The 16,450-nt window shown below is 40.6% G+C and overlaps 2 protein-coding genes across 6 annotated transcripts in view; one reads left to right on the top strand and one right to left on the bottom strand.

Annotated features, from left to right (window-relative positions):
• micu3a (mitochondrial calcium uptake family, member 3a) overlaps positions 1-9,620 on the bottom strand; it is a 45,014-nt gene extending 35,394 nt beyond the window's left edge. For 3 of the 5 annotated variants that reach the window (XM_012917592.4, XM_012917593.4, XM_076885081.1), the window contains exon 1: positions 9,297-9,620. In XM_012917592.4, the coding sequence (XP_012773046.3) occupies positions 9,297-9,557 (261 nt within the window). In that variant the 5' untranslated portion in view covers positions 9,558-9,620. The remainder of the gene's footprint in view (positions 1-9,296) is intronic. The other 2 variants (XM_012917596.4, XM_012917598.4) reach the window with 1 other exon arrangement.
• Positions 9,621-13,340: 3,720 nt separating this feature from the next.
• Positions 13,341-16,177, top strand: fgf20a (fibroblast growth factor 20a). Its single transcript, XM_004539173.3, has 3 exons — positions 13,341-13,910; positions 14,733-14,836; positions 14,969-16,177. Exons 1-3 carry the CDS (start codon positions 13,586-13,588, stop codon positions 15,212-15,214), a joined length of 675 nt encoding a protein of 224 aa, XP_004539230.1. The 5' UTR covers positions 13,341-13,585; the 3' UTR covers positions 15,215-16,177.
• Positions 16,178-16,450: the final 273 nt, after the last annotated feature.

The following is a 16,450-nucleotide window of genomic DNA, read 5'->3' as shown; positions in this document are numbered from 1 at the left end:
ATTAAATTACAGAGATTAGAAAGTAGATTCAGTGTGGCTCACTGCTTTGTGTCTTGACTACAACTAAAACTTTCTGTTGTCTTTTCACAACTGCTCAGCAGATGCTCCAGGTGTTTTCCCCTCGGGCAACGTTGTGTGTTCCCTTCGCAGCTGCAGCTCTGTAACCCTTCTGCTCAGTTTCACGCTTAAAACTGTCACTGTCTGCTAAACTTTTGGATGAATAATGATGATATTTTATCCAAAAATCCCAGTATCAATTCTGCTTATAGGTGTGATTCTTCATCAGTTGACTTATTGATCCATAAACATTTTTTTGAACGAAAAAAGTGGCTTTTGCAGGTCAACAACTATTTTGTTCTCTCTGAGTCTAAACACAGTGAAGCAACAATACAAATGAAAGCATAGGACTGTTTGCACATGTGGAAAAGCACCACTACCATTATTATTTTAATGTCACTATTCTGCACCATTCTGTCATTTACAGTACCATTTAGGGTACATAAACCCTTTTATATATAAGGTGTATTACCACTCCAGGTTGCTGGGCTCCCTCCCATGTGTGGTTAACTATTAGTGTGTGCTGCTCTGCTTTGGTGCCTGAACCTGTTCTTTGTCGTCCAATTGCCATCTGTGATTGGTCCATCCCAGTCTCCAGCTACAACCACAACACGGCTGATTATGGCAACTGTTTCACAAGTCAAAGCTTGTAATTTGTAGCAGCTGTGATTTCAAGTGAGCAGCCTGACCTGTGCCTCTTTCTGGTTTGTTCTTAAATTTCAGGTTACTTCTTGTCTTTGACCTTTGTAAAAGATAGACTGTATCTCAACAGGCTTTGTGTACCCTTGGATGGTTATTAGAGCTGGGCGATATGAGATTTTTTCATATCACGATATGTTTTTTTCATTTCAGGCGATAACGATATCTATCACGATATAAGCCAAATAACTATATTTGTAAGATTTAAATGTGCCGTTGCTCACAAGTAAAATGTGAAATAATCAGCAGCTTGTTTTTATTTAAATATTTATTTCCCATAATAAGTTCAACAGGGTAGATGTACTTAAGGAACATGAGACTTTTTCAGATAAATAAAGGCAAATATTGCAAACTACACAAAAGGCAGCCGCTAAAGCGTTTAAGTTTCAAAATAGAACAAACGAAACAGACTACTAAATTGTCAATTCCACTTAGAAACAAAATATTAATTCTAAAAATAAATCTTAGTTTGTTTTACAGAAGAACAGACAAAACTGACTAACTTTTGTCAATATCAAATAAACTGAGAACTAAAAGGAAATTCTCAATCTCTCCTTGTTGTATAGCTGAGCTTTTCAAACAGTTTTAACAGTTACTTTAGTCTGACAAAAGCCGAATGACGAATTAGCGCTTCCAGTCAGAGACTGAGGCTACGTCCACACGTACACGGGTATTTTTGAAAACGGAGATTTTCCGTTTTCGTTTTAAAAAAATAATCCCGTCCACACATAAAGGCAGAAATGAAGAAAAACGCTGCTAGGAACATGCCAAAGCAGCAGGTGGAGCTAGATTCCTAACCGTGCAGAAATGTTGGCCAATCAGAAGTCTAGAAGCCTCGGTGGGAAAAAGTAAACAAAGCTGGGGCATAGAAGCAGAACCGAGTCGTATGTGTGGACGGACAGTAACTGTGTGTATATGTAAGCATTTAAACACTGCAGAGAGTAGAATTAACAGTAACAGTATTGTAGAAATTCATTTCACCGAAACAATAACGTGGCGCGCAGTGTGACGCATGCACCAGTTTATTGTATTTCCAGACTTGCTTTCGGCACAATTTACAGTGCATGCTACTCTGTTTTTTGTCAGACTTGAAATAGCCGAAATACCTTCACACTACGGAACTTCTATGGCTCTTCCGTTCGACAATCTCTCCGGCGTTGGAACCATCATCTGTTTTCTCTTCAGTCACGCTCGGTTGATTTTTCTAGTCGGCACACTCATTTCCTCCATTAGGCGCTGGCTCCATTACCCGCTGGCTGCTTCCCAAACAAACACACGTGCGGCTTGGCACTTGTGCTGTACGTAACAAGTCACGCGACGTGACGCTGCGGCTGTGATTGGTTCGGCTCTGCGCTACTTAGTTTGGATTGGCTGACCTTTTTTTTTTATTTTTATTTTTTTATTTTTATTTTAAGAGGACAAGAGCGGCGAGGTCTATCGCGATAGCTTAATTTCTCTATCGAGTAAAAGTTATATTGCGATACATATCGTTATCGTTCTATCGCCCAGCTCTAATGGTTATGTACTTGCTTGTAATTTTGGGATCTATATTTGTTTGTTTTTCTCCATCTGAGACACCTTCAAGGCACTTACAGCCAGGCAGGAAACAGTGTAACACATTACACTGGTAGGAGCTTCTTTTGTCAGATACAATGTAATAGGTGTGCAGCTTCCTTTTCTAGTTTATATTTTTGATAGGACGGTTTTAATTTCTTTCTTATGACCTAGAAAACTCAGGCTTAGCATTTAAACTTTTGCTAGAAGTCATTTTTTATATTAATTGGTTATTTTAAATAGACATTGGTTTTGTAAAGGGGTAATCCACCAGTTTTACACGTATTAACTTTGTCTGCAGGTATACTTCTTCATATGTTAAAAAATACTATCTCAAACATTCTTTGATAAACCCTCTGTGCCACCAGTGAACTCACCCTTACACTTCTGAACCCTTTAAGAGCCAAATGATCGTGTGAACATATATCCCATACCCATTCAGCACAAGTCTCAACTGCCCCATATTTTTCTCTGCCTCTGTGGCTTTCTTTTACCAGAATAGCTGCAGTGAGGTTCAGTCACTACAGATGAGTCATCCAACTTTTTGAGGCAAATTATTCAGATTCCATTTCCTTCCCCAGTAAAGTAAAATTTATGTCTGCATCTTCTAAAATGCCCCCCTTCCCCACCCCACACCCACACCCCCAACTCTCAAAACACTAAAAAAACGGCGTTTTCGTCTGAAAACGCTCCACATCCACACTAGCGTTTTCAGCTGTTTTCACAGAGTTGTGCGTCCACATTGAAACGGCCGAAAACACTTACGTTCCAGTACTGAGCGTGTGTGAAGCGCAAGAAGATTCGGCCTGCCTCATTTCTGTCAGCCGTTTATTTACTTTGAATCGTTGAAACGTGGCGGCAAAAGGTTGAGGAAAAGCAACGAGTTTTTTAAATGGACTCACAATGAGGTGACGTTGTTGCTGCGAGTAACACAAAAGTGCAAAGTTGCAAAAGCGAGTAAGAATTAAATAATTTGAAGAAAAGCTATCTGGAGCATGTACAAACTGATATTAATCTTTAATAGGGCTGTCAAAATTGAGAGCAAACAAAACAACTGCTGTATAATGCCCTCCGCTATCATTGTTTAATTGGTCACATGATGCATCACATGACTAAAATGTGTCACCCTTCTAGAAAGTCTCCGTTTTCCCTGTCCACACTGCGACGCAAACGCATCGTCTTCAAATGTATTCGTTTTCGAGAGCGTTTTCAAATTGCTGCGTTTTTCCTTGGGGAAAACGCCATCTCAGGCTACGTCCACACGTACCCGGGTATTTTTGAACACGCAGATTTTTCTATGCGTTTGCACCTTTCGTCCACACGTAAACTGCGTTTTCGGTCACTGAAAACGAAGATTTCTAAAAATGCCTGCCAGGGTGGATATTTTCGAAAACTCAGTTTTTGCATTTACTGTGGACGAGAAAAACTGAGAAAACGCAGCGTCAAAGGTGTGCGCCTTTTTGATGTCACACTGTGCGCCACGTTATTGTTTCGGTGCAATGAATTTCTACAATACTGTTACTGTTAATTGTACTGTCTGCAGTGTTTAAATTCTTACACATACACACACAGTTACTGTTCTTCCACACATACGACTTGGTTCTGCTTCTACGCCCCAGCTTTGTTTACTATTTCCTACCGAGGCTTCTAGACTTCTGATTGGCCAACATTTCTACACGGTTAGGAATATATCGCCACCTGTTGCTTTGGCATGTTCCTAGCAGCGTTTTCCTTCATTTCTGCGTTTATGTGTGGACGGGATTATTTTTTAACGGAAAATCTCTGTTTTCAAAAATACCCGTGTACGTGTGGACGTAGCCTCAGTGTCAAAACGGAGAGAAAATGATGCGTTTTCAAACGAAAACGCATTGGTGTGGACGTAGCCTAAAGAAGCAACATTGCTGGCTGAGAAGACATAATTTTACATTTGCAATCTGGATAGATATGCAAATGGTGCCACTGAGCTACTGTCCACTTCAATGAGCTACTAAATGCAGTTTGTATCTATAGCCAATTATGTGCAAAAGTCTTAAGCCACCCTCCATTTCTTTATATTTTGCTTCCAAGGAGCCAGGCTTTCCTTTATCTTTTTCAAAAGTTGTGAGCAGTTCTTCTCCAGATTTTCTGAAGGTCTTTCAATGCCTTTCTTTGCTTTTTCACTCTGCTTTTAAATTAATTTTCAGTCCAGGCCTTCTACCTGACCATTTTCAATTTTTTTTTTGTTGCATTAGAAGAGCACCTAACTTAAGGGATGAACCAGTATCGTGTTTGCACACAACAGACAACTTAGCAAAGAACCAATTTGTAGGAAAATTAAATAGTTGCAATGATTCATTGAAACATGCTAACATGGAAGCGTGGGATATAAGGCAAAAACAGAGTTTGTACATTCTCATAAGCTGGAAAGGCAATACTATCTTAGGCAAGCTTTCTGAGGGACATTTGAAAGCTTTTTTGGATATTGGTGGCTCCACTACATTAATAATATTCAGGTCTGGACTCTGGGGAGGCCAATCCATGACTGATAGTGTTTTACTGTGTGTTTTTCTATCAAGGTATGCTTCACTGGATTCACAGTGCATTTGTGATCATTGTGATGATGAATAAATGACGCCATTGCCATTCAAATGCTTTCCAGATGATTTTAATACCTCACCCTTTTCTCCTTGTTTCTCTTCCTTAAGAATGGCTTCTTGACAGCCACCCTTCCATTAAGACCTTTTCTAATGGGGCTTTGGCAAGCAGTAGACAGATTATCGAGATACTAGATGCATCTCTCAGGTCTTGCATCGGGTCTTTGGAAATGTTTTAATGTATGATTTTTTAATAAATATCAGATATTGTTCAACTTTTGTTGATAGTTTTTTTAGGCCTGCCATTTTAGGCCTGCTAAGGATGCACTGCATAAATAGTGAGATATGCTTAGTTTTCTGCTAACAGGTCTTTGAGAATCACCTTTTGGTGTAAAAGTATAATTTTATGCCTGTTATACTTTGTTATCGTTGGTGCTTTTTAATATTTTCAATTAAAGGAATTGCAACAAGCTATGTGTTTTTACGGCAGGTTCCTAGTGACAATAAGACTAAAAATACAATTTAAAATAGGTCTATGCTAATTTGCCTGTTATGTGTGGACACAACACTAGTACACCCCTTGATTTAGGTCCTCTTTTTATGCTTGAAATAATTATATCCTAATTCTGAAAATGATCAAGTAGAAGGCCTGGACTGAAAATGAGTGAAAAAGTAGCCAATGTCCAAAGAAAAACTTTGAAAGACCTTCAGAAAGCCTTAGAAAGTATTTTTTCATGCTCAGTATTGCTTTTTGACTAGGGCCGCTCAATTAATCGAATTTTAATCACAATTACGATCTGGGCTTTCAACGATCATTAAAAATGACTGAGCCGATTATTAGCCCCTCCCTCGTGCTTTACTCTCGCGCTGCTCCGTGTGGCAAATCGAGCGCACCTCTCTGCATTTTGAACACGCATCACAACAATTAAGAGGACCCGAGGGAAGCTCGGAAAGCTAAGCAGAAGTTATTTGGAGAGGAGAGTGACTGCCGTTGGTTGAAAAGAGAGGTAAAAAAAAAACTTCAGTGGTGTGGAAACATTATGGGTTCGCGGAGTCAGACGTGGATCAAGTAGACATAGTGTGTAAACTTTGCTACGGTGTCATAGCTGCACCACAGAGCAACACTGCAAAGTTCACTAAGCATAGATGTTTACATTTTTCATTTATTTTTTATATTGCAAACATTTGCACTGTTATCAGTATTTGCACACTATTTTACATTATTTTTTAAAGTCATTATTCAATACATTGTTATTGTTAACCCTTTAAATCCCCGTAGAACCGGAACCGCGTAAGCTAGCGCAATAATTTGTTTTGCATATGAAACCGGAGGAGTTGTACTTACATCTTATGCCATCAGCTTGTCCTCGGTCACGGTTTCCTTCCACATAAAGCTTTGCAAAAATTGCATAAAAAGCGCTTGCAGGAACAAAAACATAATATTCCAGAAACAGGCTTTGCCGATCCGATCAGCTGTTCGTAACACTTCCCACAATGAAAAAGATGTCAACGCAAACTATCGCATGTCCGCCATTTCCTGTCCGAAACCGGAAGTGACGTCATTTTGGCGGAAAATGTAGTTTTTTACTTGTAGGCCTTAAAAGCCTATACTGGTGTTTTTATAAGTCATGTTTGACTCTATACTTTTCTGAATAGTTGCTGGGATGCTTAGAACTCGAATTGCACTGCTGGAAATAGTTTGTTTTGATGCACATGCTGTTTTCTTTGCAAATTTGCATCATAGGATTGTTTTTTGTTTTTCCTGCAGTATATAAAAATTGCTGTATCTCCAAAATAAAACTATGAAGACACTCAAAATAAATTTCCTGTGGTGGGAAACTATTTTTTGCAACTTTTTTGTATTTAAAGTTTTGAGGGATAAGCCTCTTAAATTTCCCCAAGTAGAAATATATGTAAAAAAAAACAAAAACGATTTTCAATTTTTTTGTTGTTTATTGCACTTTTTTGAAATTAATGTAATTACTATGGACTTAATGCATACATATTACTAAAATATGGGCTATAACAGTTGCATTGATGTATAGCAACTTGAAATGCTCCCAAAAATGGCACTACAGCATGTAAAAAATAATAATATAAGCTCTGGCGGACTTGTTTCTATGGTAGGTCTTAAAGGGTTAAATAAATATCGTCAAATAATCGAGATCTCAATTTCAGTGAAAATAATCGTGATTATCATTTTTGCCATAATCGAGCAGCCCTATTTTTGACTTCTGAAGCATGGCTAAAAGTCTTGATCATTAACTATGCAACAATTGCTAAACAAATGTAGATGATTTTGCCTGGCTAAAAATGGACTTTAAACAAAACTGTTCAACAAATCTTAAGGCAGGGAGTCTCTGTTATCTTACTTAACAGACATCCAAGGATATCATTTCAGCCCATTTGGAAAAAATTTTTTTTATGTTCAGATAAACGAAATCCTGATTAGAAAAAATTCTCAAAACATTACTCTTATTAAAATCACCACCACAAAGTGTCATTTGAAGCATTGCATTCAATCCACACTGTAGTGTGCATGTATGGCTGTGTAATGGTGTATCTGTGCTGTTCTACCCTCACATTATAAAATTTGAGAAAAAGGAGAAACAAACGCCTTTAGCTGAAACACTAGCAGAATATTAGCTATTTTATGGGGTGGCTGTAGCTCAGGTGGCAGAGCAGCCATTAATCAGAAGGTCGGTGGTTTGATCCCCGGCTGCCTCCTGGCTGCATGCCAAATATATTAGTATAGTACTAACCCCATGTTTGCCTACTGGTGGTGGTCAGAGGGCCCGGTGGAGCCAGTGTCCGGCAGCCTCGCCTCTGTCAGTGCACCCCAGGGCAGCTGTGGCTACAATGTAGCTTGCCGTCGCCAGTGTGTGAATGTGTGTGTGAATGGGTGGATGACTGAATGTAGCGCTTTGGGGTCCTTAGGGACTAGAAAAGCGCTATACAAATGCAGGCCATTTTACCATTTATTAGCATAATGAAAAAGCTAATGAAAAATACAACACAACATATTTCTTTCATTATACTGTGGATATGCTGGATATTGTTTCCAAATAGACACATAGACACACTATCACATTTGCTGAAGTTTGCATTTCTGCAATGTGTAGTTACATTTCTGGGAAGGTGCATATACATTATGGTTTATAGATTTAGATTAGATTTAATGTAGTACTGTAATGAAGGAGGCAGAGGTTTGTTAACATTGTCTCACTAGCAAGAAAATCCTAGGTTCAAACCCAGCCTATGGGCCTTTCTGTGTGGAGTTTGCAAGTCTAAAGTCATGCTTAGGATTAACTGGTTATTCTAAACTGACCACCTGAATGCGGCTGTCTGGCTCTCTGTGTTCGCCCTGCAAAAACAGCCTATCCAAGGTGTACCCCACCTCTCAATATATGACAACTGGGATATGCTCCAGCCCCCCCACGTACCTGAACTGGTCAATCAAAAGAAAATGGATAAATGAGTGGATGGAAGGACTGTAATTAAGCATGGCAAGGAAATCCATTTAAAACAACTACATGTTTTAATAATGTGTTGATATCTTGGCCAGCTTATATACAACAAATTGTATATTGCCTTATCTATATTGTGGGTCATCCTAGCATAACTGATGCTTTAAGTATACATGAGTCACTTCAAGTTGTACTTCCTACACCTTTGTTTCAGATAGAAATTACTGATATCATATGGCTCATAGTTATTAATACTAATATCACAAATGAGTTATTATAGTGCTTTACATTTGAGTGAATCAACAATTATACTCAATACTATAATATATATATTTTTTGTAATGTGCTATGATTTACAGAGATAACTTTAACTTTTAGAACTTTGAATTATAGTATGGTGGGGTTTTTAAAATTGTTTTATTGTATCAAACCTTTAATGTATGACTTTATTATTTTCATGGAAATCTCTGAGAACTTCTGTCTGCCTGACCTGCACAAAGCTGTCTGATTGACATCTCGAGCCTGCTGTCATTTCAGCACCAGCTCGAGCGGAGAGCGCCCTTCTTGCATCTGCGCGCGCGCACATCGCCCAACAGCCAAGCAGTGAGCAAACTGTTTCCACTGAGCGTCCTAGGAATGAGTGACACACTTTATCCACCCCAGAAAAAAAATTCTATAAAAAACAAGCTCACCATGGCTACAGAAAGAGAAGTGGGCCTGTCTGACAGGGCCTGTGTGTCTAATCTTAGCGGAAGGAAACGAGGAAATACCCAGCGCTCTTTGCCTTCTCTCCCTCTTCTCTCGACTATGTCCTTCCACAGTCTTGAGCACTGAGCCCCGTGTGTCAGCAGTTACACATTTTCGACCAACAATCAACCACCTCGTTGTGTGTCGCGGCAGCTTCGGTTTTGTCGTTATCTGCAGCAGCTCAGTTTGTGCCACCTACCTTCTCTTTGGCTTCAACAGTCGGGATGGACGGGAGCAAACCGTTGATGCTGTGCCTCCTTATCCTCTTCCTGCCTCCGCCGCTTATTAAACCGTTGTAGAAGTAAAGTACGGCGCCACCCGTTGCAACGCAAACCCCGGCTGCCAGACACCTCCAGGTCCTTCTTCCATTGGCCGTCTGCCCACCGACCAGCTCGTTTCTTGTCGCCGACCAGAGGTTGAGCTTGCCGGCCAGTGCTGCCACTCTGCGGAAAGCAGCCATTGCTGCCGTGGTATTAGCTTCTGCTTGGCTGCTGTGATTGTAACTTTGAGGGCAGCTCAAAAGTATCGCGTTTCCCTGATTTCATCGCGAGATTTACGGCCTTTCTGTTCTTGGCATGACAGAGAACAAAGTCCCGCACAGCGCGGAGGATTTGATGCTTCGCTGAGTGATTAATTTTAACCAAGGTCAATTATAAACACAGAGAGATACACTATTATGAAGCTAAACTCAAGCTTATCCAGTTCGCATAAAAGAGGCCATATTAACAGCCTACACCAAAATCAAAAATACTGAATATTAAATTAAAATGCATGTGAAATATAGTGAAATATATATAGACAGCTCTATTTTCTAAACGGATTAGTGCGTCTGAAAAGTGGCATTGAATAAAGTAGAACATATATGCGTTTTCTCATTTAGAAGTTAGGCCTGCAATAACCTAATAGAAGTATATAACGACTACTCTGAAGTATTTTAAAAATGTGCAAAGACAGTTGTACTACTTCATAAGGTACTGGCAGCTGGCAGACTAACTGTGACACACATGGAAAGAATAAGAAAACGACTCAGTAAAACATATTCCACGGTATCATCTTAAGTATCTTGTCAGGTGAGCATGGGCACATCTTGAAATAAATTAAAGAGATTGTATTTTTTTTTTTTTTGGGGGGGGGGGTGTCTCTAAATGAGTAATGATATTATTGATATCGATATTTGTCACTTTGCCTTTGTCATTCACGAAGGGTCAATGTAGTGTCGAATTTCCAGTTGTAAGTGATGGATCAAAGGAGCCAAAAGAGCAGATATCAAACAAATATCAAAGATGAACTCTTCATTTAAGTCCTCACATGTAGGGCTAATGTTAACCTGATGGGGCTTTTCTGATGACTTTGATGCTAAAACAATAAAGGGAAGAAGTCTAATAGATGGCCTGTCACCTGTTCACACATGAAGCTCAGTGGATCACTTGGCCCATAAGCTGAAAACAGATCAAACAATGTCTAAAACCTCTTGATAGAAATCAACCATTTAAAAGACTGAGTATTGATATTAAACGCTTCAATTATTGCTTTGATTTCTATTTTCTTCACAACCCAAACATCATTAATGTAGCATGGTGACTAATCCTAATTAAGTTTCCTGGTTTACTGGTTACATTTTTTTTATGAAACTGCAATTTGAAAAGCTGTAAAATGTCTCCAAATCTTTACTTTGACACAAAAAATTCAATATTTTTCTGGATCACAACAATAGAGGTATTCATAGGGGTTCAGGTAGATACAAAGTACCATATCTGCATGCAGGTCACTTATTTTTAATCTATCTATACACGAAAGATTGCAGAAATATGATTTTCTTTTTTTTTCTTCTGCATTTTCTGACTGACCTATGAAGATTAAAATATGATGAAATTAAAGTCTGCACTTTCATGGGGCCCTCTGAATCGTGTCCTGGGTTCGCTAGACCCTAGTTTGGAGACCACTTGCATTAATAACCTCTAGGCTACTTATTCAGTTATTCCATTATCCAGGCATTCGATTAGGTTGTGATTTCTTTGTGTGTGTATTGTGTGTGTGTGTGTGGGTGAGGGGTTAGAGGTGGGGGTATAACCCTAGGGACCTCCTCATCATCATCGTCACCCTCCTCCTCCATGACAGCTATGTTCCTATATGCTTGGCTTCCCTCCATGTCCCACTTGCAGCGTTGTAAAAGAAAACCTACACTGGAGCGAATCATGTGGTCCTGGGAACTGATCACTTGCGCCTTGTGTGAACAGTTCCCAGGACGATGTGGCGTAGTAGTTGACGTCTTCACTGAGGCCAAATCGATATCCAATACTAGACCAGATCGGCCTGAGGCGATTACGATTGATCCTGTCGCCCTTTAAAAAAAAAGTTCTTTTTGTGCTGGTCATAAATACTAATGAACCGAGGGAAAGAGGGAGAAGGACACGCGCCACACACATAGATGCCCTCTAACTTGTCTGTCACACACACGTGTGCAAAGGCAGTGCAGAAAACTGGCGTCATAAGAAACATTTTGTACTTAATAAGTATGTCAGGTCCTGCAGCGTGACAAGTAGACCCGTGTTATTGGTGTGGGTATATGACTTTTTGTCATGCTGCAAGACCTGACATGAGTACAAAATGACCCGAGTATGGCACAGCAACACCTCTGGACCTTCAACTCATTTATCAACGGGACTCCCAGGGGAAGGGGAGGCAGTGTGAGCGCGTGCGTTTGCGTGCACGACCATGTGTCTGTATTGCTGCCCCAATCAATGCCATGATCTGGAACACAAGACCATGCTTCGTGCCCTTGGTTTAAATAAAATCACAGTCTGTATTAGAGGATAAATAGTGTTGAGCAATTCAGAGCTAAATAAATGACGCCGCACCATAAAAATTAAGAAAGGACTGTTTCGCCGGTGTTTCGAAAAAGCGTCTTTTTGGAATCCACAGGCTTTTATTACCAAACCGCCATGATCACGGTCAACTTCAGTATAGTAGACTGATATTTTACATTAATCTGATATACTCAGTATAACGTTTCCCACTGGAGCGTGTTCATTGTTATGATCACTAAAATATTTGTTTCCACAACAAACTCCGTTTTTGTCTCTCAAAATAGCACTTATTTTACACCCCCCCCCCCCCCCCCCCCCCCCCCCAAGCCCTTCAGTGTCAAGTGTCGGGGTATTTTCTAAGCGTGTGGTTCAAACAGGTATATTCCCGTTCCCGTCTTCTGGTTGTTATTGCCTGATCCCCTTACAAGATCCCTGCGCTTTGAAGCCTCTGTTTCTTTGATTCGTCTCGTAAGACCACAATTAAGGGTATATATGAGCTCCAGTGTTGTTCAAAGCATCGTGGAAAGATCAATGAAAGGATTGACAGTCAAGTGATGTCGTTTGCACAGGTGTGTGTGGGTGCATGTGTACGGCTGTGTGTGTCTGTGTGTGCGGGTGCTGTAAATGTGCGGCTGGGTTACATAAAACAGGAGCAATAAATCAACATTCGAGTGCGAAAATTACGCAAATGGGGGCTTTCCTCGCCCCTCTTTCTCTCTGCACCTGAGCCATTTCGAAATGGGGGCACTGAGATGTAAAGCATTTAAGATAATGGCAACATCACTTTCATGCCTATTTGACATGCACACGCTGTTTCTTTCTCTCCACAACTATTTCACACCCAAGTTGCAGAGACGCGCGCTCCGCAGCAACTCTTATAAACACCTGTACAGTTTAATCTGTTTAATCTGCTGCTAAAGTGTCCACGAGCAAAATGACATTTTGTCCGTTTGTGAGTTAGGGAAACATTCATGTGGCTTGAGGGGAAGTAAGGGAAAATACGCCTGTCATGCTAATTTTTATTAGTGGTTATTAATTTTCCTCTCACGTGCCCCTGCGCTAAGACTGAACATCAAAGGTGAGACGGGAGAATAGCGAGAACAAAAATTAGCCATAAAGAGAGGGGATCGGGCCATATTTGCATAAAAGGCAACCTGGGGTTAATAGGAGGCAGTGCGCTATAAATGTGGAGTGGTTTTCACTGGTTTCACTGCGCTACACACTGCTGCTGGGGGAGGTATCACTTGAGAGAAGAAATAAAAGGCTGAAGTGAATTTAGCGAGAGAGAGCAAGAGAGCAAGAGAGGGGGGTGAGAAAGAGAGGGAGAGAGAGAGGAAAACCCTGGTGCGCACAGGAGCAAAGGGGGAGTATCCCGAGTTGAAGAGGAGAGAATAGAAGAGAGGAAAGAAGGATAAATAGCAGAAGAGAGGAGACGGGGGACACACGCTGCAGCAAGCGGGGATGCGTACTCATCCAACATCAAGATAACGCAGGAGTTTAATCTCAATTAGATGCCAGTCTGATCACAGGGATTTTCTCTGCACGCACGGTCAACTTTTTCCCTTTCTTCGCCTTTCGGCTTGACCTTCGCTCACTTGCTCATATAGAGGCTCTCTACTCATCACTTGGAACTCGACTTGGAGCTCCTACGCTGCAAACAGGATCTGGTGTGTCATCTGTGATGGGGGCAGCGGCCGAGGTTGGGAGCTTCGCCAACGGATTTTTGGACAGCTTTGGTGCCGTTCCGGCTCCCGTTGGCTCTCAGTTTATTCTCACCCCTGCCGGGGCGGTGGACTACAATTCGGCGACCGGATTGATAATGGGGGGACATGGACAACAGCAAGAGCACCTAATGTCTGCGGAGAGGCTGTCCCGGAGCCTGGCGGACCTCAGCCATCTGAAGGGGATTCTGAGGCGGAGGCAGCTGTACTGCAGGACCGGGTTCCACCTGGAGATTCATCCTGACGGCACCGTGCAGGGCACCAGGAAAGACCACAGCAGATTCGGTACAGAGCCTGTGAATTCTGGCAGCACAAGTAGTAGTAAGAGCATAGAAAAGCTATTTTGAATTTTCAGACTGATTGACACACTGTCAGGTATCATTGTGGTGGAGACGCTGACAGACTCACATACAAACAGAATCTAAACAGGGGAGGAAATAGTGATAATCAGCATACAGCAGCGAAAAGCTTACTGGATTGTATACCAAATAATATATAAAATAGAGGTGGCCATGAGTTATAACAGAGGACTTATAACTCATACGGGGAAATAGCTGCATCACTCCTACAGTCACAGCCGTCGTGACTTGAAATACCCATGCCAATACAGGCTGCTTTAATCAAACGCTAATCATGAATGCAGCCGCTATTTCCAGGTGGAACAACATTTGAGATATTATATATTTGCACTTTTTTTTTTTTTTTTTTACCACGTTTCCTCTTTCAGATTAGATTGGACGCTTTTACAAACTTATCTCCAGCTATCAAGATAAAAAGCTGCAGGTTGCGGCACATCAAAAGTAGATTATTTATCGCTGCAAGGTTGTAGCGCCTCTGGTACTTGATTCATTTCATTTGAGATTTGGTTGTAACCTCATACCAGAAACCACTCTAACCTAACTTGTCAGAGGCATTTGATGGACATACTCTACGAATTTGTATGGAGAACAGACACAATTTAGTAAACTGAAACGTTGTCAGCAAGACTAGTGCTCTATTATACCAAATATGAATTGCTATTTAATATTTCCATGTTGCCAGATATGCTAATGATTGCTTAATTGATTAATGATTGTTTAATTAATGTAATGTAATGTGTGTTTGCAGGTATACTGGAATTCATCAGTTTAGCTGTGGGACTCGTCAGCATCAAAGGGGTGGACAGTGGCCTTTACCTTGCCATGAACAGCAAGGGAGAATTGTACGGCTCTGTAAGTATACACCTTTGAACAGATACATATTGGCACACATATATTTCTGTTTTTCAAGAATGATGTCCACAGCCAGTAGGTGGCACATTTTGCACCCTAAAACTCATCCGTTGTTGTCCTCTCTTTCTGCAGGAGAAGCTGTCAGCAGAATGTGTTTTCAGAGAGCAATTTGAAGAAAACTGGTACAACACCTACTCCTCTAACATCTATCGGCATGGAGAGAAAGGTTCATTTTATTTTGTTGCTTTGAACAAAGATGGGACGTCCCGTGATGGAACAAGATCAAGGAGGCATCAGAGGTTCACTCACTTCCTACCAAGACCTGTAGATCCAGAAAGAGTTCCAGAGCTGTACAGAGACATACTGGGTCAGAGCTGAGGCAGAATGAATTAGCTGGTGAAAAGCAAGGTTAAAAGCAGAAGTGCACCCGAGGTCATCCCCTTAAGGGAGATGGATGATCTTGTTTATGTGGAAAAAATAGGATCGTAAAAGTGCACCAAATCAACACTCCCCACTGCTGGCATGGAGGAAGGAAAGAAAACCCGACTGGCTGGGGAATGTGACTGAACAGCATCAGGGATCTTCTGTGGAACCTGTGAAGAGCCCCATGACAGAGACTACTGGGGCTCCACATATTTTCACCTTATCAGCCTATGCAAAAGCCCTGGTGGCCAAACGGATGATCTTTAAATTTTTATTAAGTTTCACTAATGAAATCCAACTATCTGCTTGCCCAGACTGCATGTTCAAAAGGACAAAGCTGTGAACTTGATAGCTGAGATTAACCACTGGCTGCTAGTAACCTTTTACTGCTGTGTCTTGTCAATTTTGATGTTTTGAGTCGACCTTTTATTCCAACATTACTGTGGCTGCTAAGTAAACAAATAATTTACATGCAAAATCCACTATAAAGTGTGGCTGGTTTACATTAAAAAAAGTTCATGCACTGGAAGGCAGCCACATTTGTTCTGTAAAACGGGTCTTAGAGCTGGGATAATCACATGTACTGAAATGACTGTTGTGATGGCATGGGTGAAGTACCCTTTGAAATCAATCCAGACTATGATTTTTCTGCAAAATGCATGAGGAGGAAGAGAAGAATAACAGTGTCCTGTGTGTGGGATGGTGTGTTTTGTAATGGAGCTCTTATGGAAGCCAGTGAAGGAATTCCGACTGCTGTCAAACAATGGATGGGACTGACAAAGACACCTTTACAGACATTTTGAAATCTTTATTCTTATTTATGAGTTTTCCTTTCCAAGGACATACAGTATATTTATTTCATATATTTATTTATTTTGAGACTATATTTTTACAGCTATGAGATAAAATAAAATAAAAACATCCAGAATATGCACGAGATTTTTCTTATTTATTTTATCATCATAGTATAAACTGTTGTTTTGTGGTCATTGAAGGAGGTCTTTTCATAGTTTTTGAGACTTTGTGTTCTGCATATTGACGCTATGACTTCTTAAACTGCAATATCGATCATATCAGTCTTTCCAATCTTTCCAGTGCTTTGTCTGTTTGAGCCAATGTGGTTAACTTAATCTGCATGTTGGCAATGATATTAAAAACGTTGACTTCTTTATGACTAGTACAACATTTATC

The sequence above is a fragment of the Maylandia zebra genome, linkage group LG6, assembly GCF_041146795.1.
Source record: "Maylandia zebra isolate NMK-2024a linkage group LG6, Mzebra_GT3a, whole genome shotgun sequence".
Classification (NCBI taxonomy): domain Eukaryota; kingdom Metazoa; phylum Chordata; class Actinopteri; order Cichliformes; family Cichlidae; genus Maylandia; species Maylandia zebra.
The sequence above is the reverse complement of the archived record's forward strand: the minus strand, read 5'-3'. Positions and strand labels throughout refer to the sequence as shown.

Bases quoted from the DNA above. Each gene is read 5' to 3' on its own strand.
- fgf20a (XM_004539173.3), top strand. From the start codon at position 13,586: ATGGGGGCAGCGGCCGAGGTTGGGAGCTTCGCCAACGGATTTTTGGAC. The intron at 13,911-14,732 runs GTACAGAGCCTG...GTGTGTTTGCAG, and splicing joins GAAAGACCACAGCAGATTCG to GTATACTGGAATTCATCAGT. The intron at 14,837-14,968 runs GTAAGTATACAC...CTCTTTCTGCAG, and splicing joins AGGGAGAATTGTACGGCTCT to GAGAAGCTGTCAGCAGAATG.